We start from the raw sequence: 27,939 nt of genomic DNA, 5'->3' as shown, positions 1-27,939 counted from the left end.
CAGCTTCAACTATGCCACAATCCAGTGTTGCTCTGCCAATTTCTAGAGCACAAAGGCACCTGAGTAAATCTTTTGAAGTGTTAATTAATCCAAAAGACAAGAATCTTCTCTGCCATCTTAACAGTGAGAAAAATCAATTTGTAAGACTTTAACATACTTAAAAGCAGCATGTCATAACTGTAGCATTTCCCCAGGAAAGTAAAACAGGTACCACTCATGTTTCTTTTGATTATAAAACAGTCTATATTTAAAAACATGTCATCAACAGACCAGGATTATTTGCAACTTCTGAACAAAGCTGCAAACATTTATCAAATATTTTCATTTGCTCTTTCCAAGCTGGCTTGGTCACAGAGGAATACTCTCCAGAAACTCACTGTCCATGGACAGTCAAAGCAGAACTCCACATTTCTCATTTCCCACACTGCATGGAAAGCCAAATCTCTCTGCTTTCACTTGCACAACCCTTAGGTGTCAGCAAGGGAACTCTTGGTCTCCACATACTCAAGTGCTGCTCTTTTAACAGCCAGGACACTTTCTGCTGTACCAAATTTCTTCTCATAATCCAGGTAGCGTTTGAAGAAGAATTTCATCTTCTTTGGTGCCAAGCTCAGGTGTATGACCCTCTCAAAGATGTCTCTGAAAGAAACCAAAGTGATTCAAATCACTGTTTGTGACAGCACTCAATACAAGCCTGTATCCTGTCTTTTAACAAAGAGCAGAAAGTCCAGGAAAACATTCAGAGGAAGTTGCTGCAAAGTGCTGGTGCTTGAAGAAAGAGATTCCTGTCAACTGGCCAACATCTCTAAGCAGAGGCCTTCTAGTTGCTTGCAGAATTCTAAGGCTGCTGGTCAACTTAAACAAAGATCCAGACACCACACTGGACCATGGATTCATTAAGTGGATGTGAAAAATTACTTTCTTTTGTCACATCTCAGAAAAAGAAATGGAAAAAAGATGTTTTTTCCATTTTTACACTACAAGATACACAGACTGATTATTCAAGATTGATCTCACCCTTCCGATGCAAGGCAATCCAAGGGTCAGGTGAACCTCAGTTTCTGTCATGCAGGCCACAACTTACAAGTCAGCTCCCTCTGCCCTATGGAACTCTTTGGAGTCTCCTCAGTCCCAGCAAGGTTAAGCACTTCCACATACCCCAGTTTTGTGAGAAAAAAAAAAATCCCTTTTGCTGTGCTGTGGGAAGCCCTAGACAACCTTACACTGCTCTGCTCTTTTCAGGTGTGTTCTGCCCCTTCCCAGCCCACCACAACTCACCGTACTTCCTTCTGGCTGCCATGCTTGATCATGATGTCCATGTAGATGGACCAAATGTCCGTCCGCTTGGGATAACTGCTGAGGGTGCTCTCAAAGAGGGCCTTGGCATGTTCTGTGTCCCCAGAATGGAACTCCAGCTGTGCAAACCTTGAAATGACATCCACATCTGGAAAAAGTAGTGACATGTTAGCAACTCTCTTCCACGTGATCAAACACAAGTGAGAATTACACAGAACAGAGGCAGACACATGGACAGCACCATCACTACCCAGAGACCAAAGGCTCTGTTGTAAAGAGGCTCTGGACTAAGGTGGGATCAAAGTGGGAGACAGAAGGGTCACAGCTGACTTCCCATTTCAGCTACCTGTGGGAGAGAGATGTTTATTTTTATAAAATGACATATCATGCAGCACCCATGGGCAGCCCCAGAAACCTGGGCTTAGAGACCAAGCAAACTTTTCTAGAGGCCTGTAAAACTCAAAACTGCCTTTGATTTGGGTGCTTTGCTTTTGTGCATCACAGCAATTTCAATTTGGTGCCTTTAGCAGAGGTGCATTTAGCAGTGACATCCAGCTGGAAAGTCGCCCTCCCCTGAGAGTCAGCTGGCTGCACTTTTCACTTATTACAAATGCTGTCACATGCAGAGATATCAGAGAGCAGCCCATCCCCTGTATACATTAAGGTCCACAATAAGGCTGGGGCAGAGAGCTTACGTTCTTTGGTGGGCAGAGCCTTGAGAGCACGCTCCAGAAGTCGGTGTGTAGCCTCAGCCTGGCCTTGCTTCAGGAGGAAAGAGGCATATTTCAGCCACACGGATTTCTCCTGACGAAAACGCTTCAGCATTGTGTGGTACAATTCCTCTGCTTGCTGGAAGGAAAGAGTTGGGTTAGATCACACATTCACAACAAAGCCTTGTAGGTTTAAGACTCTTAGGCTGGGTGTCTCTGAACACTTATGACATAAAAGCAAGCATCAATGCATCTTTGCCCACTGTCAATCATAGCCATTAATTCCAGATAAGATCAGGCCCAACATCTGACAGCTGGAAGCTTACACAGCCAGCATTTACAGTTTACTGGCATGCCTGAATGGGATACATGCCAGGGATCTACTTGCACTGTCTTACCTTGTACTTCTCAGAACTGGCATAGATGTCACACAGATGCTGGAAGACTTTCAGAGGTTCATTGTATTGAACTGCTCTCTCAAAGACCTTCATCAGTGTCTCCTCAGTACCATACATGTTCTCCAAGTTCAGCAGAGCTACCCAGACATTCAGCTTCTCCTGTTCTTCCCTTAAAGCAGATGTGAACAAGAATATTCAGCCTTTTGACAGTCTTCACCAAGTTTTTGCAAACTACCCTACACAGACTCACTGACTTGTAGCAGGCCTCCAGGACAAGAAACAGGACATACTGCTCCTTGAAACACCGTTTTTGAAATAGAGCACAGCAGTTTATTCGCACTACAGTTTTTATCATTGTTGTTTGTAATTTAAAAACCAGAAGGTTGAGTCAAGAAATCACAATATACTTAACCATGCAGTAGAGATGATTTAAGGTACAGCCCTATGGCAAAACAACCGAGCTTCATCGTTTTGTTTCATGTTTTGATTTAAGGACATCACTGACAGCCTTATGTTCTTCCAAACACTTCTGACTGCCCAGAAGAATGTCTGTGCACTCAGTGACACCTTCAGGAGTTCCTGAGCTCATGACCTGCAGCAGGTCAGCTGTGGGCCAGTGGTGGTGACTCAGGCCAGACCTTCAAAGGGCCAGCTGACAGTTGCGTTACCATTTAATCCTTCTGAGCTCACTAAAACAGGCTCAGTCACTCCACACACACAGACTCACACTGATACTACCAGTGTTCTTCCACCACAACTCCCCCATCATGATTTATTCTTCAGGGCAAAGAAAAGCAGAGCTCTTTACCTGAAACTGATTGTTTTAAGTGCTCTCTCTGCCACAGCTCTGGCCTTCTCAATCTCTGTAGCCTGGAGGTGGAAAGCCATGTACTGCAGCCAGAGGATGGAGCTGTTGGGACTGCCCAGCACCAGGCGGTCAAAGTCATCTGCTGACTGGGGCTGCCGACTTGGGTCCATTAGAGCTGCCTCTACTTTGCAAAGCTCCTTCTCTTTCTTCTGCTTCTCCAGCTCCTTCTCCTTCTTTGTTCGTTTCTTTAGCTGAAGGAGCAAAACAGGAGGACTGAGGAAGGGCAGGCACTTTGTGGGAGAATAGGCAGGTCCAGCTAAAGCACAGCTAGATCTCAGTATGTCCAAGGCTAAGCAGTTTCCACAGGAAGAGATGAGGCCAACTGTTTAAAAGAGGATAAAATAGGTACACCCCCCCCTACTCCTTCTTACACAGTTCACACCTCAAAGAGCAGCAGTACATGAAATCCCTTTTTTCTAAAATTCATTGAGGGACCAAATATTTTGCTAGGTCTGGCATTCCAACTGCAGGATTCACACTTCGCCCTTCCTTCTCATTCTCCATCTTTACCCTCCAGGCCAGTACTCACCCTCACCCTCCTTCACTCTGTAAAAATCCAACACAATTTCTCCCCATGTACAACTGGGGCACGTTGCTGGATCACTAGAGTTACTCAGGTCTAAATTTAGAACCCACAGTGCCATAGTTCTCTGCCTTGTTACCTTGGGCAATAAAGCATCAGCCACGCATTGCCTTTACAGAGGTGAGTTTTGAGGGACAGGGGAAATCCTGAAGAGCAAACATGAAAGGAGTTCATGAGCTTGTTTCTGATATTGCTGAACTGCTTTCTCTGGAAAACCCTTCTAAAGGCTACAGCATAAAAGAAGATTGGTTTTTGGTGCTTTTTAGTGTTCTACTAAATAAGATGACTCCAGGTTTTTCTATAAATGTATGACACTTAGGAAAGTAAAAAACAGAGCTAACACTGAATAATAAAATGGTTTTTGTTCATGAAAACATTTGTTTGACTCTAAGTACTTATTTTTTAACATGTCAGCATGAGAAAACCTGGTTTTCATGCAGCCATGCTAAAATCGTGCATTTTCTCCCCTGCTTCAGAGGTACCTGCTACTAAAGTCAGTGTTCAAAATAGCTGAATAAGTTTTGTGTCAGCTGTTCAAGATGTTCCCTTGGGTTAAACGGCTTTGCTACAGGGCAGACAGACATGCAAATACCAGAACATCACATTACAGCCATTCTGTGGTGTCTCCTGTGCAGACAATACAATTACACAGTACCTTGGACTGCGTATCCTCCTCGTCCTCTGAGCTCTCTGAGCTCTCTTCCTTCTGATCCAGCACAGGTATATCCATTGCATTGTCTTCTTCCCAGCTGAAGCCCACGGAAACTTGCAGCCTGGGAGCCTCACCAGGCTTCCTTACCTGTTCGGAGGAAGACAGAAAATGCTCTGGGTTTCGATTTTAAGTTTTTTAACTGGAATCAGACAACTGCTCTTTGCTTGTGGCATCTCTCCATATTCAGTACTATTGACTTCTTGTACTTGCAAAGAGCCTATCAGCAAAAACATTAACTCTGTGACCAGCTTTGCTGTAATTCAAATTCCACCCATTTCAAGCCATTTTCAGATGACACAAACACCAGCCTGTGTCACTCCTATCTGCAGCAGTATTACTTATTGTCTTAAAGTCAAACTGACACATATCAGTAGGGCTAGAAGGCCATTTCAGGCTCAGATTCTCCTCCAAACTTCTCACCATAGATTTCTTTTTAGCTGCCTCTTCCTCCTGATCATCCTCTTCCTCCTCACGGTAATACACCTCAATTCCACTGTCATTTTCATCTGCTTGGCAGATCTTCCTCTTCTTTGGCTTTGCCTCCTGCAACAAGTGGAAATGAGTGGATGGTGAAGGGCAACAACTGTGATGATCTTAAAGGCAATTCTGATCACAAAGTAAAGAGCCTGGCAGCAGAGACAGGGCAATACCCTGGCACAGCATCCCCCACTCCTCCCTCACCTAACAGAGACAATGGAGAATAAACCCACACCCACCCACATGGGGTGCAAAGACCAAAGGGACAGGAAACACAACTGGGCTGTTACCTCAATAAGCTTCCACCCAAAAGGAAGTTTTTGATCTCTGTAATCTCCAGTGCAATTTAATTTTTTTTTCCTAATCTGCATAATTTCTCAGCCTCATCCTTCTGGGATAAGACTGGGATCTTCCCAGTCACTTCAGTATTTGAACCAACAACATCCTTTAGCATAGTCTGTGCAATCACACCCATACCTGACCACTTTCATCATTTCCTCTTCTCTTTTTTGTCTTCAGTTTAGGCTGTTCTCCTTTTTCCTCATAATCTGCCTCTCTTTTCTCTTTCTCTGCTCCATATTGTGGTAGGCCTAGGGATTCAGGCAAGACACTTGGCATCCCAGTGTCCTCAGGCAGGAGAGAGAGCTCAATATGTTTTTCTTTTCTATTTACTCTGTGGTGCATTGCCAGGAGTAGCAGGAGAGAAAAAAAAAAAAAAACAAAAACAAAAAACAGAGCATTTACAATGACTGCAAGGATCTGAACTTCTTTCAAACCTTCCTGTCTTTTATCCTCCCTTTTTCCATCCTCTCCTCTCTTCTAATTCACAGCCCCTTTTAAAGAACCCCTTTTATTGGACCTACCCAAGTACTTTGGCAGTGAGCAGTTTTCCTTCAGGCAGGTACTTTTTATATAAGGAATGTTTCTGTACAAAGTATGGGGAAACATTCTGGAACAGGATTCGGCCCAGGAGAGAAGTGGACAATCTGAGAAGAGGAAGAAAACCAAAAATAAACATTCTATAGCAGGAGAAAAGAAAAATAAAGTGCATTTGTGGCACCACCAGTTCTATAAAGTGTCTCACTAACTTTCCCTACTTTAATTTCACAGGCTCAAGACAGTATCCATGACATCTTGATTCTCAAGAGCAAATTAATTTTGCAACCTCACATTATGCCAAACCCAAACAAGATTCCACAATTGCACACTCAAAAGAAGTTCTCCAAGACACATCATTTGCCAGAATAATTTTCTCAGGTTACTCACCCAAAGAATACACCCGATGGAGTGATTGATTTGACATAGCCTCTCACTAGCTGGCCTTTTTTAACATCCTTAATACTTGTTATTTCAATATCCTCCACTTTGCTGTTTATCTTGGGATTTAGCCTAAATGAAAAGAGAAGTTAGAAGTTAAAGCACTCATCTGAATAATTAACAATCTGCTCTGGACAGCAGAAAATAGATCAGTATTAACAACAGCTAGTACTCCCTGGAAACCATATTGGATCAGAGACACCCTTCAGTTTACTGAAATGTACTAATGGAATGCCTGCATCTCTGCCAAGCTCTACCTAGCATTAGGGAATACACATGCTGCTGCAAACAAAGCCAAACACATCAGCCTGGCTTTCTCTGACACTAAGAAAATGAGAGTGAAATGCTGTCTGAAATTTTGCACAGCATTTGCTTCATGTTGTCCCCACTTATTTCTAAGATACTTAATTCCACACTTTTGTTCCATGTGGAAGACAAATCAAGAGGCTCAGTTTTCAGAGACATTTAGGGCTAAGTCTATTATTTAATCAAACCTGTTAAAATGCAGCTGAACATTGAAACATAACATGTTTGTATTGCAAATTCAGTGGTAGAACTTTCTTCCCAAATAAACAAACAAACAAAAAAATAAGGCATGCCTAGGAACTGTGACAAACGGAAATTAAATCTGAACCCACTTGAGCAGCTTTATGTTAAGTGTCAGAGCCCTCAATGTTTGCTGATTCACCAGAAAAAATCTTTCTGAAGCAGGAACAAGTACCACCCCTTTCAAAAATGCATTCCTTTTTCTTTTAATACTTCTCACTAATCTTCCCAAACAAATCACAAGTGTATTTCATGATCATTTTTTTCATTAGTAGGAGATCAACAGACTAGAGGGATGACACATACCGGGACTGCCGGAGAGATAACTGGATTTTACCGTTCTCATTGGAGAGGATGTAGCACCTGCATGACAAAGGATGGGGAGAAAACAGAAAGCTTTTTTACATGCTAAAATAAGCCACAGGTGGAAAAGAAATATTCACAGTAGCAGAAAAAGAAACAAAGCACTCTGTTCCTTTGAGCACTTTCTGTCTAATACAAACCAGCATGACACAATAGACACATAAAACTAGATAAAGGACTTTTGAAACATGTCTACTTGATTTACTTAGTCTCTTCTGCCAGTACAGAACAGTTAAAGATTGTTACACCTGAAATCATTTGGCCTGTTGCACTCTCCAACATTCCCAACAAGTATGTGAAGCAGGGAAATGTGATTACTTGCGTATTACAAATATAAAAACAACTCAATTGCCAAACAGCCCACAGAACCACTGCAGAGCCGGGATTCCTGGCTACTCTTAGCCCCATCAGCACCTTAGCTAACAGAGCAGTTACTCTCAAAAAACAGTCCATGAAGGCAGCTGAAAAGGGGCTTCTTCATAAATGGAAAATACAAGACTTTCACCCAAACATATATAAGGGAAGTCAGCATCACTTCTTAGCCCCAGACTGACCTATAGTCTGGGGCACTACCTCAAGGCAGTGAAAAGCATGTCACCAAAGGAGGATATTTCTAAGCCTTGCAGCTTGAAAGGACAAGGAAGACAATTACTGACCTGACAATCTTGCCAACTTTGAAGTTCCCCAGAGGATTATCTGTGTAAGTATCATTCAGGTGAAAGATGCTGACTTTGCCAGTCTTCCCACCTGGCAGCGCAATGGTCAAGCCAACGTGTGGGGTCACCTTTGTTACCATGCCTACGGAGATGGTGTCCTGCTCCAGTGACTGAATTCCTGGAAAAGGTGGAGGGAAAGGGCTTCACAATACTTCAAAATATGAAGCAAGAGGTAGTAAGTGTAGCTAATTTGAATTGCCTAGTTACATATCAAACCCACACACTTTTGGTAAGGTGCAGTCTATGCAACTTCTGTTCACAGCCATGTTTGCCTTGGCAGCCCAGACAAGGTCCCTTAGTTGCGCAATTCCAATATCCAGAGTAACCGACAAATTGATAAATGTACCACCTCACATCTGAGATTAGAAGGGAATATGTTCAGAAGGGCTCAGAGAAGGGCTTCAGTGTGAGACACTAGGAAAGTGATTCTTTATTCTAGAGGTCTAACCTCACTTGTCTTAGATACTGCTACATCTAGGTCAGGGTTCCAGGGGTTAGTTTTGCTCTGCAGGGAGGTACAGCTTGGCTCTGGAGTGCAACATCTTCACCCCAGGGGTCAGTGTAGGCCCAACTCTGACTAAAGCATCACATGTGGTGGGGTCCTGCTGTTAAGGCTCCACAATACCTGTGAGTGACAAGCAGAGGTTTCTTTCGGTGGCATCTGTTCCAGTCACTGTAGCTGATATTGCCTGGCCATTTTTAAAACTCTTTTCTGGATGTTTTAAGACCTGAAATAAAAGACACATTTACACTTATTTCAAGAAAAGAAGCTTTTCACAACTCTGATAGTGTTTCCCCTGTGAACCTTTACACTTCCTATAAACATCTTTGATGTGCAGTTGACTTATAGCTCAGCACTGCTTTGATGGCTCTGCTATCCTGAGCTGAACTAGCTACAGGCACAGTACTTGCTTGTCAGCAAGGGGCAGCAATGCCTAAAGGGCAGAGCACTGAGTTACAGAGACGTCAAAAGTGTCTGCAGCCATTACTTGTGGCCAAGCATATGGAAAGCAGCAGCCTCTTACCTTGGTGCTCAGAGACAGCAGCAGGTGAGGAACTCTTCCTCGAATGTCAGGGGCGACTTCTACCTCCAGCCAGTTTTTGAGCATGTTATACTAAAAAGACACCAAATAACAAGAGAAGACATGTGATAACTTGGGGGGAAAAAAAAAGATCTTCCCTGGCAGAAAATTTTCACTGATTTTCAAGGCTTAAAAGACCTAGTCCAGCCTTGGCTTCTGCTTGGCATTTTTACTTGGCACCAAGCAAAAATGGTGGTTTGGATTCTGTTCTTACAAGCACAACGCTGCTGTGGTTCACAGACAAGTGCACACAGGGGATCAGCAGTGAGTGTACTTTGTGCTGGTGGCATACTCAAAGGCCATTTTACTAGAGCCTGCTGGCAACAAACAGGTATGTCAAAGAGGACAAGTCAGCCTGACTCCACCAAGTACCAAAAATTTTTGTTTCCTTCCTCTATCTTTTCTGTAAGACACTGCAGTTGCCACGGGCTACTCTCACAGTTAGTAACGAGCACAGTCTTCAATATTTAGGTCTGAGCTAAGGCCCCGCAAGGGGCCCATTTGCTGCCTCCCCTAGCACACTTCCTAAGAAGACTCTGATCTCACCTTCTTTACAAAACAGGTGACTATCTGTCCAACATTGTAGAGTCCAAGTTGCTTGAGGGAACTTTCTTCTTTAAGGTTCAGCATTGCTGTGAATTCCCCTTCTTGTTCACTGTTTGCAAAAGAAGAAAGAAGACATCAGTAAAACAGCTTTAGTCCTAAAGATGAAGATGGAAGTTAGAAAACCAGGGCAATGTGGTGAGCTAGTACTATTGTGACAATGTGTTTCACCCCTCCCCACCTGCATTTTTTCTGCCAGGAATTAATTCTTCCCTGATCATAAGAGGAAATCTTTCTGACAGGAATAGACACGACAGAGTTCAGATTGGCAGAACCTGAAGCCATAAGGACATTCAAAGGAAGTCATGTGCTAGGAGAGCATTGTGATATTTAACACAGCTATAGGACCCAAGTTAGTGAGAAAGAGTAAGAGGCCTTGCCTCACTGCATACACATGGAGGTCCTTGCTCATGGCCAGCTCCTTCATGAATGAGTACAAGGGATGGGACACCCAAGGACACAAGGTCTGTAAAGCTGTGCAGACAGCACAGAGGCCAACACTTACCTTGGTCGAATGCTGAGCTCTGGAATGGATTGCGTGAAGTGTGGATGGGTGATTGGCAGGCACCTAAAGAAGAGGAAAAGGATCAAAGTTGCTCATGATCTCCCCAGGCCCCAGTCATTCACATTTAATGCCTCTGCACTGGCAAAAAAAAACCGAAGTGCAAAGCCTCTAAAACTACAAGAGCCTTCCAGTTCCAGTTTTTCCTATAACTATTTCAGTAGCGATTTAGGTAACCAAAATACCCCACGAAATTTAGTCCTTTGTGCCTGTATTTAGGGCTTCCACTGGATCTTAAAAATTTAGACATCGTTTTTTCTTGCAATCTATATTCAACATAAAAATATTTTTTTTCAAATAAAGAAACAGGTAGAAAGCTAATTTACTGAAAGTTGGATCCAAGATAGAATATAATAGCAGATTTCTTCAGGCCTCAACTACTCCAGCAAAGGCAGCTGTAACAGCATCTGCTGACAGAGGTCCTAGATGACCTGAACTGAAACACAAACTGTTTCATCCTTTGCATTCCTCCAAAAGCAATACCATGTACATGTTTTCCCACCTGTGAGTATTCACATCTCTGCCTCCAATGACTCGAGCAGTCACTTTCTGTCCGGCTTTCAGAGTAGAAGTTGGAAAGGAGCCTATGGGCACTTCATCCAGAATCCGGGATGCATGGATTGAACCTGTCAGCTTGTCATCAATAGCAACAGTGACATGGGTCGGTTTGACGGATTTAACGGTACCGGTAACAACATCCCCCGGGGACAGCGAGTGTTTCACAGCAGGAAGCATCTCCTCTAATGCTGTCTCTGACTCGTTCCGCACCCTTACAAAAACATTCTTCTTGGCTGGGCCCTGTACTGCTAACAAGACTCCGTGGTTGTTCTCCTTCACTGCTTTTAAGGTGGCAGAGATTTTTTGTCCCACCCTCAGTTTTTCCGAGTCGAAGCGGAAGGTGTCGTTGAAGTGGCAGGCGATGGGGACAGCTGCCAGCTGGCCTGTTTCCAGCAGAGACGCGATGGCAAAGTGCTCTGTGATGTGCTCCACCACCACAGAGTGCTGGGAGTTCTCTCGGAGCCGCTAGACAGAAACGGACAGATAGTGACTTCTCCTGCTGAGATTTGGATTCTCTTCACTCTACCTCCCACAGTTCTAAAAGAGGAAACAGCCCCCCTTGAAATTTATTAATCACCTACAGTTTGCCAGACAAGCAGAAACACACAAACCCAAAAACTGAACACATACTCACTCGCTTGGGTCTTTGCTTTAACAGTTCTTCCCGAAGAGAAACATACACTTCAGATGTGAGGGCATCCACATGAAGAACCAATACCTTCCTTTTCTCACCAGGAGCAATATTTTTATCTACAAATGAGAATAAGGAGATTATATCCTGATGACAGTGAAGAATTCTGTGATAGTGCTACATGACAAACATGACAGGTTTAATTCCTGAAGACCAAAGACTGCTTAATTACTATTGTATTTAAACCAAATTAATACCAAACATATAATAAGCCTATTTAAGAACAGATTCTCCCAACGTTACTGGCAATGAGAAAAAAAAAAAAAGAGAGCTTTGTATCTGAAAAAAGTCTGATCCTTCTTGGAAAAACTAAGTTGATTTTATGAAGATACAACTCTAAAATAATAAAGACAAGGCTGACTAAAAACAAAGTCAAAATAATATAAAAATATTTTCCTAACATTTGAACAAACTATCATCAGTCCATCTGTTGCTAAGGAAAAAAAAAAAAAAAAAGAAACTCTCCTGACACAGAAGTGCTGAGGTTATTACTTCTACTGAAGTTAGAGGTCTATCTTGCTGTCACTGGCTTATTCATTACTTCGGCAAGTATATGTTTGGTTTTGCACAATATGACACCTTTCTTTAATTTTTGAATTGGAAAATTATGGTCCTGTTCTAAAGTAATTGATTTTTCAATGGGAAAATTGACAGCAATTGCAGACAGGTATTCCTCGGAGTATGCTATTTCTAAAGGAAGAAGGAAAAAACCAAGAAAGCTGGAGCTTATATTCATACTTGTTTATATACAGTATGGTTCAACTAAGGATCTCTGAGCACAAACTAGATGCCCAAAATATAAGACAAGATTAACAGAGGCAAAGGGAGGTTTATATCATATTTTCTGAATCACACAAATGGGCCAGCAAGACATTGGGAAACTTAATTACTCTTCAAGGCCATCCCTACTCTGATCAGACTTCTCCGTATTAGTTCCTCATCAGCAGAATCCATTTTGGGAGAGGTTTCAAGGTGCAAGGCTGAAAACTAACACAAGCAAAGGAAAGACCCTCACCTCCCAAATGGTAGCGGGTGGCAGTTACAGTCAAGCCTGTGACAGGGCTGCCACTGAACAGTGCTGAGCCATCCTCCCTCACATCCTGCACGACCAGATGCACCCTCTTTCCAGGCACCAACTCACAAATGCTGGGCTCTCCTGAATAAAGGGAAGAAAAAGTGGGAAGTCAGTTTTATTTATGTTGTTTCTTCACAAAACAAAGACAAGCCTTCACATTTACTCAGTGGTACAGGAAGCATTAATCTTCATAAGGGAAAACAAAGTCTAGGTTCCTGAATCTGTAAAAATACAAAATAAATTCTAAGAGTTAATCAAAGTAGAAACCCTTGTGTGACATTAAGGACCTAGTAATTTTAGAGAATATTTTCCCATCTCATACAAACACTGACACCCAGCACTGCATAAGGAAAAAATGAAAGCAAAACAGATTAACACTAGAAGCACAGAACATTAAAATATATGAAGAATCTAAAAAAACGAAATCAGAATTTGATAAAAAACACCTGAAAAACAGCATGTGAGAAAACCCCTGCTGGAGGACCTACAATGCGCATAGGTAAATCTATTTGAGCAAACCCATCCTCATGTGAGTACTGTGTTTGTTGAGCACTTGACTCAAAATCAATGCAAGAGGCTTAGGAGACTTAAATGAAAAGAGCAATTTCTTTGGCTTGTTCCAGCTGTACTAACAAAAAGCCTCTTGTCAATGGCAGACATTGCACACACATCCCTTTTCTAATAAGCTACTTTGGGAAGTGAAGTCTTTGCTTGATCTGAACTTTCTTTCACTTAAATGTTTTTCTTTTCTTGTTCCTCTAGAGCACCTTTTTTTTTTGACCTGATACCTTTTAGCAGAACGTTTATAATCTTTACCTCTTCTCAACAAGTCCCTGATTTCTTTCAGCTCCTTGAAATATTGATTCAGGAGGTCAAAGCTCTCTGAAGCTGAATCTCCTGAGCTGCACTCAGACACCTTCAGATTGAGGAGCACACGCTGCTTCTCCTCATCAGTGCTCATCACCTTTGCAATCACAGTTTGTCCCACCACAAAGTGGTCCTTGGTGTCTGTCACAAACTTGTCACTCATGCTCTGTGCAAAGGAAACAGAGGGCAAGGTTACTGAGCACAGCTGGTACTGATCAACCACCCACAGAGCTGTTCAGAATGGTATGAGTTACGACTTCATGTAAATGCATAAGCGAAATTAACAAAGACTAAAAAAAACACATCAATTAAAATGAATTACTGAGGTCACATGAAATCCTTGTTGAAGCTTAAATGAAGTGCTTAATTTAATGTTGGAAGTGATTTAAAAGGCAAAACTAAACCCTTTTAGCCTGCAGCAGGAAGCTGTGCAAATGCAGGGCCTGCAGCCCAGTTGCTCCCTCCTTGTTATTGTACCTTTGCTAAAACAATGTTTCAAGCAGCCTGATCACACACATGCTGCTTACTGAAGTGGAGGCATTGCTTACCACTTTAGGTGCCAGTCCTGTCACACCAAAAGGAAACTCCACAAACACTCCAAAGGGCATCACATTCCTCACATAACCAGTCAACAGCATCCCAGGCTGGATTTCAGAGAAGTTTCTTACAACTTTCTCCTCCTGTACAGCAGAAATCACTGCAGACTTTCTACTCAAGATCTGAATAACCAGTTAAGAAAAATGAGAAAAGATGAATCAAAGCAAGCACAATTCCAAGCAAATCTCTCAGTGGTGCTACCACTGGGCTGCAAGTTAGAGAGTACAGGAGAACTAAATGCTACAATTCCTATTTCTGTCTTGGTCTACCTACACAAAAATTTAGCAACTCAAGTCTCCTAAACTGCTCAACATTAAAGATACATGCTTCACAGTAGCAGAAATATCAACTTTTTAACATTCAGTTCAGATTTTTTATATAAAAATAGCTATTTTTTTCCTAAGGTTGTGATAGGTTTAACAGCCCAGAAGCTGGCTGGGAAAACAAGTCAGCTCACAACCTAGTTATGAAGAGATTCTAGCCCCAGCTGAGCCTCACTTCTAGAACAAGTTATAATGCCTCTTTAAAGTATCATTAGCATGACAGGCACTTCCACTCCACACTAACTACAGTAATCTTAAGTTTGTAGCAGATACTCTGGAATCCTGAGAGATACCTCCTTCCCCTGATTTGCCTGATTTGTTTGCCTGATTGCGATGGCAAAGGATACAAGGTGCTCTCCCTTAGCACTTAGATACATAACTCTGGGCAGGACATCTCCCTCTCGAAGACAGTGCCATAGGAGCTTGGAGATATCAACAAAGTCAGAGAGGTGCAGCATGGGGATCCAGGCTACCACATTGTCTTCATCTTCTAAGATGGAAACTTCTAACCCATTATCTTTCTTCTTCAAGATTCTCACATCAACAATCTGAAAAGAGAACAAGTACAGTGATATAAAATTCCAAGTGTTTTTGAAGTCATCTCTTTTGATGCACAGGGGATGGGATGTGATATGATGTGCTGCAGGGCATCTGACGTTGCCTCCCAGCTATACATGAAAATCTCTCACATCACAGGGCTGAGCCAAAAAGCACGCCAGCACTGCAGGTAAAATAAAAAAATTCTCAGCTCCCAGAGAAATAAAGAACTGAAAACATTCTCTTGGTTGTGACTTTTCATTTATAGGGTGAAGGGAATAATTTCATCAAGATTAGAACTGTCCTGCATTAGCCATATCTGCAGAGAGTTGGAAACTGCTTATTGCAAAAACAGGAAAACACTTCAAAACATTTCTCTAAAGCTTTTATTTTCCAGGGACTAAAAACAGCTGGTTTTGGAGCAAGAAAACCAGCAGCACCCAGAAAATAAAAAAAGAGAATTTCACCTTAGAAGCAGGAGGACTAATTGGAACCTCCAGAAGGACTCTCCTGGGACTCCTTTATCTTGACCTCTGAAAACTGAGATACCATTTTTGATCCAGGAGGTCAACCACACAGTAAGAAATGCACATTTAATGCTAGTTCCTGATCACTGTCAGCTTTCTCGAAGCAAAATTGTTCAAAGTGATACCAAATCATATGGAAGATGAGTAGGAAATCAGCCACTGAATCCAATACCTCTCCTATTTGGTATTTCACTTCCTGTTTCTCCTTTGGAGTACATTTCCATTTGTCCTCAGGGCCAGGCTTGCTCGATAATCTGAAGGACAGCAAGAGTCTTTCCTGCTGAGGCTCACATTTTAGGACCATTACTTTAAGAACCTGCAGTAAAACAAAAAAAAGTATAAAACATAAGTTAAGTTCAGCTGACCCTACTCAGTTTGCTACCACCTACAAAACAAGACAGGGACATATGTACACAGTACACTTTTCTCTCATACCTGAGGACAGCAGGCCAGTGGCTGCTATCATAGACAACCACAAACAAATGTCCTTCTGATCACACACAGGGAAAACAGAAGTACATAATCATTAAATGAGCTTGTAAAAGTATGTATCGGGTCTGTAGCAGAGTTGAGAATTAAATCCAGATCTCCAGTCAAAAATTCTGACTAGAAAATTACATTTCTCCTAAGCCAACCAAAAAACAACAGGATTAAAGACAAATAAATTCACAGAAAAAAACAATGAAGAGGGCTGAGATCTCTGTAACTTTTCCCACAACAAAAAACTATGAATAACACAGTTCCTGAAGTGCCTGTACTTTGAAACCAACAGGATAACCAGAGTAACACTGAGGCAGAAAACATCATCCTTATGATTCTGTAAGTAAGTTTTAACTTCCTTAGGAAAAACAGCAGCCTTGAACTCCAGACTTCTACTGACAATCAAGTCACATGATCATGTTCTCCTACAGAACAGAGAGAGCCTACAAACAAAGGCAAGTCAGACATACCCAAAGAAGAGCTGCCCTTTTTACAGCCTACCCTGTTTAAAAGGAGCACAACTAAGTAATACAGTGAAAGGACATAAACATATCCTGGTGTAGCTGGCTCCTCAGGAAAATCCACATTGAAGCCAACTGCAGATTTCTCTTTCACATTAAAACACGTGGCACAGCAGAGGTACATTAATTACCTGGCCTTCATAGAAGACTTTATCTGGACAAGATATGGGTTCTGAGCCCAGCTCATTCTTGGGTACCAGACCTTTGACATCATTGTAGAACTTCACAATGCAGCCAAACTCCCTTGCACACACTACAAAGCCATGTGTGATCAGGCCTGGTTTTGCATCTTCATAATTTGAGAGGACTGGAAGCTTTGACTGGACGAGACTTTTCTTTAGAGTAAGAATCAGCTTCTTTCCTTCAGGATTGCACTCTAGCACCTACAAGAATGGAGTGCAGAAGTTCAAAAACACATCTGCCCTTGCCTGATCAATCCAGCTGCTAAATACACAGAAGAGAAGAGTGCAAAGCAGCTGAAGAGTGCAAAGCAGCTCTCACCCGACACTTGACTTCATCTCCTATGTTGTACTTCTTCTCAGGCTGCTTCAGGATCACATCAGAGAGATGGAGGGATGGCACAAGTCCTCTAATCCCATCAGCCACTTTCACCTGCATCCCAATGGGTTTTAGAGAGAGCACTTTGCCCTAGAACACAAAATAGGAGAAAAATTGGTAAATTCAGTATGAAAAGCAGACTGTGATCAGGTAGGAAACAGCCAAGACACTACAACACCTACAATCACCACATCTAATAACATTAAAAAAAAAAAAGTAATCTTAGACCAAACTACATTCCACCCAGCTTAGCTGACCGGTTAACTTTTATATACTTCATAAGGTTGTTGTATAGCCTCGTTTCTTTAAGCACAGACTACTTCAAAATCCCTATTGATGCCAGCAAACTAGAATTGTTTCCAGAGACATATCCAATACAACCGTGATTCAGACATAAAAATCATAATGAGCAACTTTCTGCCCATCAGCTCATTGTGATTGTTCAACCATGAACTTTCATTTTGACTGCAAGGCAAGTTTTTGTTTCTTTCACTCAATTCTTTCTAAAAATGTACTTATGGCCACAAATAAATGACTGACCATAGATAAAATTTTATTGCCTTTGGCACATTATTAATAAAAACATGAACAAAATGGGAAGAGTACTGCATTCCATTAATCAAATCCTGCAAGACAAGATTTTTCTCTTTTTCTTCTCACTAGTCTGGATCAGAAGTTGGATACACACATTAGGCAGAAGGAGCGCACATTGGCAAGATCACTGTTTTAAGTATAACATGCTCGAGTCCTTCAGAAGCTCACCTGCACCACATCACCGCTGTGGATATCCTGGTATTGCAGAAATCGCGCTTCAATAATTTGGCTAGAGAAAAGACACAAAGAGACCAGTCAGTCATCTTGAAGGAAATCCAGGATAAGACAGTCCCATCTCTGACTTGTCCCAAATATCCATTATTCCCCAGTGTTCTACAACTCCAGAGCTGTGTTTTACTCCAACTGACCAATCTTCCAAAACATCTCCTAGGACATAAAGTTCAGGGAGGTTCACCAGACTCCATTCCAGGTGACAGTCACACAGTTATGGCCTCATGAAAGGACAACCCATTATCTGCTTTGCTTAAAGCCACAAAGTTGGAAGTACTAAGAGGGACTTTATAATCTAAATGAGCTGCAAGATCAAGGCTGAATTTCCTGCTGAGCTATGGTCTTCTGACACAATAATGGCAGAACTAATTTAGCCTCCTTGTGCTTCAGCTCACCAACAATAATGATGGTGTCCCAATTCCACAGAGTATAGGGAATATGTGCAGGATGCCCAGACCACCTGATATGCCACAACATAGATACAAGTCAAAAACCCCAAATGGCAAGTTCCTGTCCAGCAAAGCAGTGTAATATTTTCCACTCTCAAACATCTTTTGAATTCTTCCACGAGTTTTCTGGAAGAGTCTATCATACTCACTGCTTCAGAGATACAATACACATCTCATCCATCAGGCTGTAGGCAATGATCCGACATTTATGTTTGCAACCTTCCTGAAAGGCCCCAGGTTTAAAGGATTTTCTGGTTTTTGAAAGATGCTTCAACTAGGAAAAAAGGAATTATAAGTGAGTGTTTGGAAAGTGGAAGCACTGATATGGGCCTTAGGTTGCAGTGGCAGCATCTGACAAATCTGTCAGGATAGGATGCAAACACCTTGCATCCTATCTTAATTTTATTGTACTGCCTCACAAAGAGGATAAAGGCAAAAAATAAAACTCTCTCCTAGCCCCCTTTCCCAGCAGGCTAAGACAGATATGGAGGACTTGCCTCGCCAGCCTGGCACTTACCCGTGCAAATGCAAGAGTGCCATCATCAAGCTCAAAGATGGCTCCAAACTGCTTGTAGAAGGCTTTCACCGTGGCCTCCTCCACCACTGCCCCCATGCGCTGGGCAGGGAGCTGGCGTGGGGCTCCCCCGGCGTGCAGGAAGGGCGGGCGCAGCGTGAGCCGCACCGCCCGCGACGTGGGGTGTACAGACAGCACACAGGCCTTCACCTGGGAACACAGCATGCTCGTTGAACAAAAGAGGACAAAGGCACCTCACTCATGCTCATAGACATTGTGCTTGGTACCTGAACTCTCTGTCCACAAGTGAGCATTTTCCAGTACTGCTACTAAGATATCACTCACTTCTAACAGCTTCACCAAGGAGGGATTTTTGCTTTTGTCTGTTGTTTATGGACTAGGCTGGTATCAGCTTTAAAGTAGCCACAATAGTAATTCAAGTAAAAGATATGAAAGAAGCTACAAGCCTTAAGATTTCAGAGATAATTCCACAGAAATACTGGAGAAGGTAAGAGATGTTGTAAGCAAAATAACAACTCCAAGCATCCTCCACCCTCCTTACCACTTGATCTGGAGAATAGCTCATGGATTTCTCTGGGTCTGTGTGCATGAAATCCACAATGCCAGTGAAATAAGACAGAAATGTCACTTTCATCCCAAGTGGGAACACCTAGGAAAAAGGAACGAAAAGATGCAAAAAAAAATTCCACACTCCGTTTTCATGCAACACAGACAGCAATTCACACATTTCAAAAAATGGCACTGTCAGTGTTATTCAACAAGCACATCACAAGAGACAGAAAAACTGCTAAGAATTCTGTTTTGCATATTCTGTTGAAAAAATAATCCTTCCATTTTTTGATAATGCTGTTTGTATTCTGAAGACTACTGCTATCCTGTTGAATAGTTTAGCAGTAAAGGCCAGAAAGCATAAAATTAATCCTGCTCTGCTTCAAACCCCATCAGCAGCTTTAGTCTGAAGCCTTTATACTCAGGGCATCACAACCAGAACTGAGATCAGACTTCAGGTGAATGTGGTGGAGGGAAGTGTCTAGCAGATTACATTTGCTACTGCTAAGTAATTGAGACCAACCAGAAATTTTCCAGGGCATAAGCTCTCATCTCTGCTTCACCCATCTCCTGCCTTCAACAATGCTCAGAAGACCAACCCAACAAAAGAAACCCAAACCAGAGCTTACCTTCTGCACTCGAGCTTTCACCACCAGCCCTGGCAATAAATTAGAGAGTGTCCAGTTCTGTCGCTCTGTGGCAATGGATGCAGCCACCTCTGATCGATCAATGGACAAAGAGACCACCCTGCCCTCATTCTTCACTTCCACAATGAGGCAGTTCAGGTTCTGGCCTATTTTCAAGTCAGGCCCTACAAAGATAAGTCACAGCATAAAACCTCTACCAGGAACACTCGGTACCACTCTTTCCAAAGCTTTTACAGAGTTCCCTCTCAATCTATATGAAGTGTACTGCCAGCAGGGCTTGGAACGCAGTGTGTCAGATCACAGGCTGAAACACAAAGGTTTGTTGCAGACCAGCCACAAAACTGCTGTTTGCAGCAACCTGCAAAGACCCCACCTTGACCCAATGCCACCAAGGTGCACTAACATCACAGGTATATCCCTGTCATTCTCCACCTCTATTTTAACCCATCAGATCCTCCTGCACTACTTCTTACCTTTCTTGACTGCCTTGATGTAATTTTTGGCTTTCTGATGAGGCAGGAAAGCATGAGTTCCAGCGATACCAATATCTATGAGGTAGCCATGGTCTTCCACACTCAACACAGAGCCGGAGAGCACCTATTGGGAGGAAAGCACTGCAACTCAGCAATGTAATGAAACAACTTAGTCTTCACAGAATGAACATACGGTAAGAGATTTGCCACCCTAGTACTCCCTTGTTTTGTATGGGCAGACAACTGAGCTTTTCAGAGCAGTAGCAAGAATACCACATTCTTTTTATTACACAGTTCACCTATCAATGAGGTCTTAACTTTACCTTTATCTAGCTAGCTATACACATAAGGAGCTCACAAATTAGTAGGAAAAGAATTGTGATGCTCAAAACCGGCAGGTGCATACAGTCATATAGCTGAAAACACAAAACAAACAACAAAACACCTCTGCAAGCCATATTATATATTTGTAAAAATTATATATTACTCTCTGTAAAAATTAGCAAAGAAACCTACTTAGAAAGAAATCACTAAATAACTTGGCCACATTGAAACAGAATAAAGTTAATTAATTTCATGAATGACAACCTGGAGACAAGAACTAAAGCCACCTTCTCCTCACAGGTCACTTCCATGGTGGGAGCAGCTCCACATTCTGCTCTGATCCCATGTAAAGACACACTGAAATGCAAGAGCCCAAAGAGGTTGTGACAGACCCAGAAAACTTACCATGCCTGCTGTTAGTGCTGTAGAGTTCAGGCTCTTGTTGACCTTCTCAGGGTCAATCGATAACTTGACACTGCGACGTCCATCATCACTCTTCTCAACACTGGTCACAATGCACCTGACCAGTGTCCCTGGAGAAAATATGTCTGGGAGAGAATTCAGCTCCTGCCCAGCAACATGACCAACAGAGACACACAGAATTTTTACAATGTTAAATAACATAAGGCTAGAATTTGTTATTGAAACACATTTTGAAAAACAAAATCCCATAAGAAAGTCCTGTTTCTCTGTCAACACTTCAGTAACAGGTAAGAGATGCCACAAACACCAGGATCTCAACAGAGAAGCAGTGATGACACTATGTCGTGCCAGTAAGACTGAGAGGCTTTACTTAAAAACACTGTGTGGGCTGGAGTCAGGGGACTGCAGCTGAGGAAACATCTACAGAGCCAACAGTGACCCTAACTTAGCCCCCCCATTCAGCAGGGAAAAACACCACCAGCAAAGGGGTACTGCTAATCCCACATTCCGCAACACCTCAGGAAAATTTAGGCACCACTGACACCAGAGAGGCAGGGTAACTGATTATTTAATTTTATTTTTTTCTAGCAGTCAGCTGTTACCAGAAAATTGCAAAGTTTGCTTGGAAAATCCAGTTCCAAACCAAGGTTAGTCAATGTCAGGCTCCTAAGCAAGACCTCAGGTTTGGTTCTGAGGTACTAACAAAATTCTCTAGCTCCAAGCACAAATCACAGCTCCAGTCCCAGGTCTCACCTCCGGGACTTCTCCTTGTGCCACCTGCTTGGTCAGCAGTTTGCTGTAGGCATCACTGATCTGCGTGACCGGCACAAATCCGGAGAGGCCGTTGGGCAAACTGATGGCGAGCTCGTAGTCACTGACCTCTTTTATACAGCCCAGGAGCAGCATCCCCTCACTGAGCGCCTGGAAAGCAGGAGAAATAGCACACTACAGGTATCTTGGCAAGTCAGTGATAACAGGGGGATAAGCAGTTTAAGTTTTGTACTGGATCACAGATGTATTTGGCAGGTTTAGGGAAGGAAAACACGCTATTTTTATGTACCCAGCAAAGACAGGCACACAAAAATCAAAAATTTATGCACCAACCTCAACTGTCAGTGGTCCAATATTCATAACATTGTCTTTGACAGCAGCTTTAACAGTTTTGTCTGCCTTGAACCTTTTCTGCTTTTCTTGATCCTTCTGGCTCCTTTTTCTTTTCTGGGATTTTTCTTCATGTTGAACCTAAAGCAGATTAGAAGCACAGAAGGTTAAAAAATAAAAGTGGATAAAGAAACAAACTTAGCACTATTGCAGAACTCTGCTGCCATGAATAAAATACTGATTTAGACCAAAAAAGAGAACCATCTTGCTAACTGTCATCTGTCTACATGCATGTCTTCCAAAGTATCTCCTTTGGGCCAAGGCTGATCATTTATAAAGCTGAATCTTGTGAATGGAAAAGAGTGGTACAAGAGATGTGCACCACACTCTACTAACAGAAAGACCGACTTAGTCTGCATCCAGTAACACCAGGCCCACCATGCAGCACCTTGGGATAAGATGCTTGTGGAAAGTTCAAAAGCTACAGCCTGATCAAGAATTTTGGCTGAACTTTCTCAGTCATATTCAAGATGTAACAGATATCAGGGATCTTTCAGAGGTCAGGAGGATGGTGGATGTCAGCAGACATTTATTTTTGGGAGTCCCTTCTGTAGTTTACTGTAGAAGTAACAGGTAGAGAGGGTTGCAGTCAAATTCTGACAGTGGAAGAGCTCTGAGAAGTTAATCAAAAACATGCAAACAACATACATCAAACAAATTGTCCCGCTCTGACTTTGGCTTGGGCGTTTTTCCCTTTGCAGGTTTCTTCTGGATGCCCCCACGAGGAAAGTTTTCTTCCATGGATGCCATGATTGCACTGCTCTGGGACAAATGACAAAGCAGAAATGAAACATACAGTTATTGTGCTTGTTTCTCACAAATACTGAGGTGACATGAGTGAAATACCCCCAAAATAAGAAAGACTTTGGATGGCTGCTCTAACTAGTCAGTGACAAAACAGAAACTCACATCCAAGTGGATTTATTTAACATTTGACTACAATGAAGTGTTGCAATGGTCTATCTAGATATGCACATACATAGCACTTTTTACTACTGCACAGTTCCACTGAAGTATTACAGTATTAACTTTTAAGGCATTTAGATACATCACATACATTCATAAAACTGCTTTAACTATATGTTGCCTAAACCAGTCTTTATTATAGTCAGCGGCTGAATTTACCAGCTTCAGTCATCAAGGAGAAAGCTGTGAGCAAAACACTAGATAAGCTTGGCCTGCATATTTACTTTTTGAATGCTACTTATTTATTACTTATGATTAATATAACAACTTACCTCTTTGTCTAAGCCGTAAGTATATGCATATAAAATAGATGTTGAACCTTACTATTTCAATCAATAAGCAACACATTGCTTATTAAGCCACAATTCACTTGTTACCACTACTAATAAATAATAATAAATAAAAGTAGTTGCTACTACTATATTATCATTGCTTTTATACCATTACTTACACCATTATTTATTATTAGCCAACAGTACTTCTACAAAAAAACAGCGCTGAAACCCTACGCTGTCAAATTTGAGGCAACCTGTTAGACATACAAAACTTCTTCAAGTGGAAAGCACACGATAAAGCGAAAGCCGTCAAGGCGCGCTTCACCTCAGGGCTCGCTCAGGAAAACACACACCTCCCACAGCCGGCAACCGGCTCCGCTGGAGCGGGCAGGGCTAGCACCTTACCTGCCCGGGGTTGCTGCCGGGGGGAAGAGCGGAGCGGGATGGGGATCGGGATAGTTCCCGGGATTGGGATGGTTCCCGGGATTGGGATCGGGATGGTTCCCGGAGCGGGCGGCGCACGCGGCGCCGGGCGGAAGCGGCGCGCGGGGCTGAGGGCAGAGGGCGGCGGAAGTGGCGCGGCCGCGCCTCAGCCACCCGGCGGGGAGGGGGCGGGGCCGGGCCGCGCCCCGGGGGCCGCAGCCAATCAGCGCGCTCGGGGGCTGCGCGCGCCGCCCGCGGCCGCCATCTTGTGGGAGGGCAGAGGCGAAGGGCAGAGCGCGGCGGGCACGGCGGCGGGACAGGTACGGGGAAGCGGCCCAGGTACGGGGGAGCGGCCCGGGCCGGGTCCTGCCGGGCGGGACGGCGGCTCTCCGCAGCGCCGGGGTACCCGCGACCTTCAGCTGAGACGTGGCTCTCGGAGTCCCGGGTGCTGCCGCGTCCCTTCCCCGGCCCGACGCGAGCGTGGGGTCGCGGGTGTAGCCGGGCAAGGGCGCCGGGCTCCTTCCATCCATGGAAGAAAACAGCACTCGCGTTGTCACGGGGTGCCTTCCCGTCCGCGGAAGGGCGCCTCGGCTCTTGCCCAGGCTTTTGCATTGGTCAGGCACGAGAAAAGATGACCTTGGCTTCTCCAGTCTTTGCCAATAGTATGTGGCGCGTTTAGAGGGGCTGTTTCATTAAGCTTTTTAACTATAGCGCAGTCAGCTAACGCTTACGTGGTTATACGCCAGCGATAGCGCCGCTGGATTGGCTTGGATAGGAGATGGTGACACACAGGAGCTGTGTTGGTGACCGCGGCGCCTGCAGGGCAGTTCCGTGTGCTGCTGCAGGAGCTCCGGGGGCTGCAGCATCTGCCGGGCTGCGGATCTGTGCCGTCTGTGGGGTGCCTTTGGGGGGAGGCAGAAGATAAGCAACAAGTGTTTGTCCTAAACATAACATCCTCTTCAGAAAAATATATCTCTAGACACTAAAAAACTACTCTGCTTTTATTGTGCAGTGAACCCTTTATTTGCTTATCTGCTCCCATCACATGTTTTGTACCTTCAGAAAGAATGCTCTGCATGTGCCTACTCCTTGTGTATATCCACTACTTGTCAAACGTCCTGAAAGTAGATTTGGGAGCAGCCAATGGAATTATGAAACTCAGTGTAGAGATTAGTTTGATTTTCCTATTGATCCTGTCCAAGTGACTTTAAATTAATTCACTGTCCTGTTCTGTTTGTTAGGACAAGCAGCCATGGCTGGCCATGACTCGGGAACTCAACACCAGTTCACTGGATTTCAGAAGTACTTCAATTCCTATACCACCGTAGGCAGGAGGAATGTATGTATCAAGTACACTGTTTTTTAGTCTTGTCTAATGACGTTTTCTGGGGCTTAGACTGAAACTAAATTTAGCTTTTCTGTTTTCCAGTATGTAATAGCAACGTACGCAGGTGTTGCACTACTTGTCTTGTATTTCAAGTTTAGGCCTAAGAAGCAAACTCCTGCTGTGACAAATAAGTAAAAGGTGAGTGGCTGATGTTCCTCCAGGACCAAAATGCTTCAGTGCCAGGTCAGGGAGCAGTGACAAAGGACAGTGTAATGAGAAACAGAAACACAGGCACATGGAGTTCCTGTTTACCATTTTAAACCTTGAATAATCTATAGCATCAACTTATTTGTGGCATTCTGAATGAAGTGGGTTATTAAAGGGAGTGCAGAAAGTATAGGATACAGTATTCTTGTTCTTCTGACATGGTAAATGGGACTAGGGATGGGATACAGGGAAGGAGGAACAGAAGGATGTTGCAGCAAGATACACTGAACTTTGCCTACAAATATTAGGTGCCTCTGGTCTGCCCTTTTGCTTTAAAATAGGGATATCTTGTTTTGTAGGTTTTTGAAATAATGAAACAGTGCTTAAGGACTTATTTCTCGACTGCATTACAATTCCAAGTAGAGATTAATGCAGTCTGTTGAGACCTTCACTTGAACAGAGTACAGGAGCACCATATGATGGAGCTGTGCATGTTGCACACATGATTATTCAAGGCTCATACAGAACTGACTGGACTTGTATAGCAACAACCTAGTGTTACAAAATTTTGGAGTCATTTTCAAATAAAGGATTTTCACTAAAATGGCATTTTGGCAAAACATATAGGCTGTCCTCATAGCCTGGAGAAAGGGGTATAAAACAATATAAAACAATAAGCTGTTTTATTAAAACAATAATAAAACGTTGTGTGTTAAGGGGACATTAGCCACTTCTTCCTGGGTGTGCTGAAATCTGGCTGCTTGTAGCTAAAATAGTTTGGGCTTGGGGCAGGGGGATGCTCAGTTAACACTGTGCAAGAATTGCTATGTTTGACCTTTCTTCTCTTGGCAGGTTCCTGGCATGTCTGAACCTCCAATCTGTGTCAGTGTAATGCAGGCTGATGACCTCTTGTGGCTAATAAAATATAAATAATTGTTTTATTGGAAATATGAAACGGTCCTAAAAAGCTGGAGTGTGGTACTTCTTCTTTCCTGCTTTGTCAAAAAGAGTTGCTTGTAGCAGAGATGGAGCACCTGATCATGTCATTACTGTCTTAACTCTGCTGCTGCTGTAACACATCCTAAGGTGTTGTGAGCACCAGGCAGTAACCTGGGAAGGACCTCAGGGCCATAACACTGCACAGGGCCTGGAGCAGATCCAAGCATCTCCACACGTCCGTGTCACAGGTTGCATGGTTTGCAGCCGTCTGGTTGCTCCTACTTTTTGCATTACAAGGTAGTAGTTTACATGGAAACCATGACATGTGCCTCAGTCTGTATTTTGCACAGAGCCTCATTGGTTTTGATGGAAAACCTCTGAAAATAGGCTGACCCAGTTATGATATTTGAGCTTTTTCTGTTACTGGTTCTCTTGCAGAGGGAAGAAGGAAAATGGCTTGGCCTAAGTGATGTTAAGCTCCTGTAACTCTCCACATTCATAAACAGTGACCCACATAGTCCAGTGACTACTTTTCCTGTCTCTTGTGAAAGGAGGTGCTCTACCACAGTTAGGTGTGTGCAGCCTCCTCTGTGCCCAACACTCAGATCTGTCTATCACAATCTCCACAATGTCTTTCTATTGCTCAGTTAACACTTGGTACCTTGCTCAGATGTCACAGTACTGCTGATATTCCCACAGTAGTGGGAATATGATACCACAATTCTGCCAGCAGCAGGGGTTGAACCATGCTAAAGCTTGCAAATAGTTTACTTTCCAAACTGAGGGCAGCAGGAGGTAGGAATGTTTTTTGGGAAAAATGGAAAAATTAATTACAGGGTCTTGCTCTCCCTATTTAATTTTTTCTTAAAGCCATTTTTGTACATGCTGTGCCTGCTGAACAAATCCGGTCATCTTTCCCTCCTGAGTGTTTGCATAGGTGGCTTCAGCTGTATTTAATTCCCCCACTAAAGAATGATGGCTGTAAGAGTGTAATAACGGCAGGAGCTAGAACCTGTAGTCTGCCTTTAGAACAAGATTTTATATGGAGTGGCTACTCATCAACTTAAACATTTGTGATTAGTTTGTTTCTCTTAGCAGAGTTGTCACAGTTACAAACTGCTCTTGCTTCCATTCCAGCCCTTAACAGAAGTAACTATCTTGTAACATAGACACAAACTAAGTGGTTTTAGTATTTATTATAATATCAAAAGTATAAAACTGTACAAAATACAAAGGCAGAATGTGGCATACTTTTCTTTAAGCTGTCAAAAATTGTACTTAAATCTAAAAGTATATGGTCATATTGAGAGCTAGGAAATTTTGTTGAGGTATCATTACACAAAAGAAAAAAAATCAAAGTAATGAAGTTTTACCCTTTTTGCTTTGAAAAAATGTCTAGGTGAGCTTCCTAGTGAGTTTTCAACACTATTTTGATGCATAATGCCTGTA

At 42.9% G+C, this 27,939-nt stretch overlaps 2 protein-coding genes across 3 annotated transcripts; one reads left to right on the top strand and one right to left on the bottom strand.

Moving 5' to 3' along the window:
* Positions 1–219: 219 nt before the first annotated feature.
* PDCD11 (programmed cell death 11) lies at positions 220–24,678 on the bottom strand. 2 transcript variants are annotated; one of them, XM_030276343.4, is made up of 36 exons: positions 24,000–24,678; positions 23,002–23,115; positions 22,297–22,434; positions 21,946–22,113; positions 21,175–21,336; positions 20,446–20,569; positions 19,955–20,136; positions 19,318–19,425; positions 18,759–18,965; positions 18,391–18,515; positions 17,730–17,790; positions 16,911–17,057; positions 16,541–16,792; positions 15,581–15,724; positions 14,692–14,892; positions 13,973–14,143; positions 13,374–13,590; positions 12,498–12,638; positions 11,426–11,541; positions 10,736–11,256; positions 10,177–10,239; positions 9,615–9,723; positions 9,012–9,101; positions 8,612–8,714; positions 7,927–8,104; positions 7,214–7,270; positions 6,311–6,433; positions 5,908–6,030; positions 5,522–5,717; positions 4,988–5,110; positions 4,511–4,654; positions 3,213–3,463; positions 2,405–2,573; positions 1,992–2,145; positions 1,279–1,444; positions 220–639 (listed from the first exon to the last, which is right to left on the bottom strand). In XM_030276343.4, the coding sequence occupies exons 1-36, from the start codon at positions 24,627–24,629 to the stop codon at positions 468–470; spliced, it is 6,150 nt and encodes a 2,049-aa protein (XP_030132203.4). In that variant the 5' UTR covers positions 24,630–24,678; the 3' UTR covers positions 220–467. The 2 variants fall into 2 exon arrangements, with proteins under 2 accessions (XP_030132203.4, XP_030132204.4); XM_030276344.4 differs by having other exon boundaries at positions 23,002–23,110.
* On the top strand, positions 24,291–26,518 carry ATP5MK (ATP synthase membrane subunit k; the record flags this gene model as incomplete). Its single annotated transcript, NM_001245215.1, is given in 4 exon segments — positions 24,291–24,356; positions 25,259–25,356; positions 25,447–25,542; positions 26,404–26,518. Coding segments are annotated over 2 exon segments (180 nt in total). The 5' UTR covers positions 24,291–24,356; positions 25,259–25,269.
* Positions 26,519–27,939: the final 1,421 nt, after the last annotated feature.

Source organism: Taeniopygia guttata, chromosome 6 (assembly GCF_048771995.1).
Source record: "Taeniopygia guttata chromosome 6, bTaeGut7.mat, whole genome shotgun sequence".
NCBI classification, from domain to species: domain Eukaryota; kingdom Metazoa; phylum Chordata; class Aves; order Passeriformes; family Estrildidae; genus Taeniopygia; species Taeniopygia guttata.
Note: the sequence above shows the minus strand (reverse complement) of the source record. Positions and strands in the feature narration are given on the sequence as shown.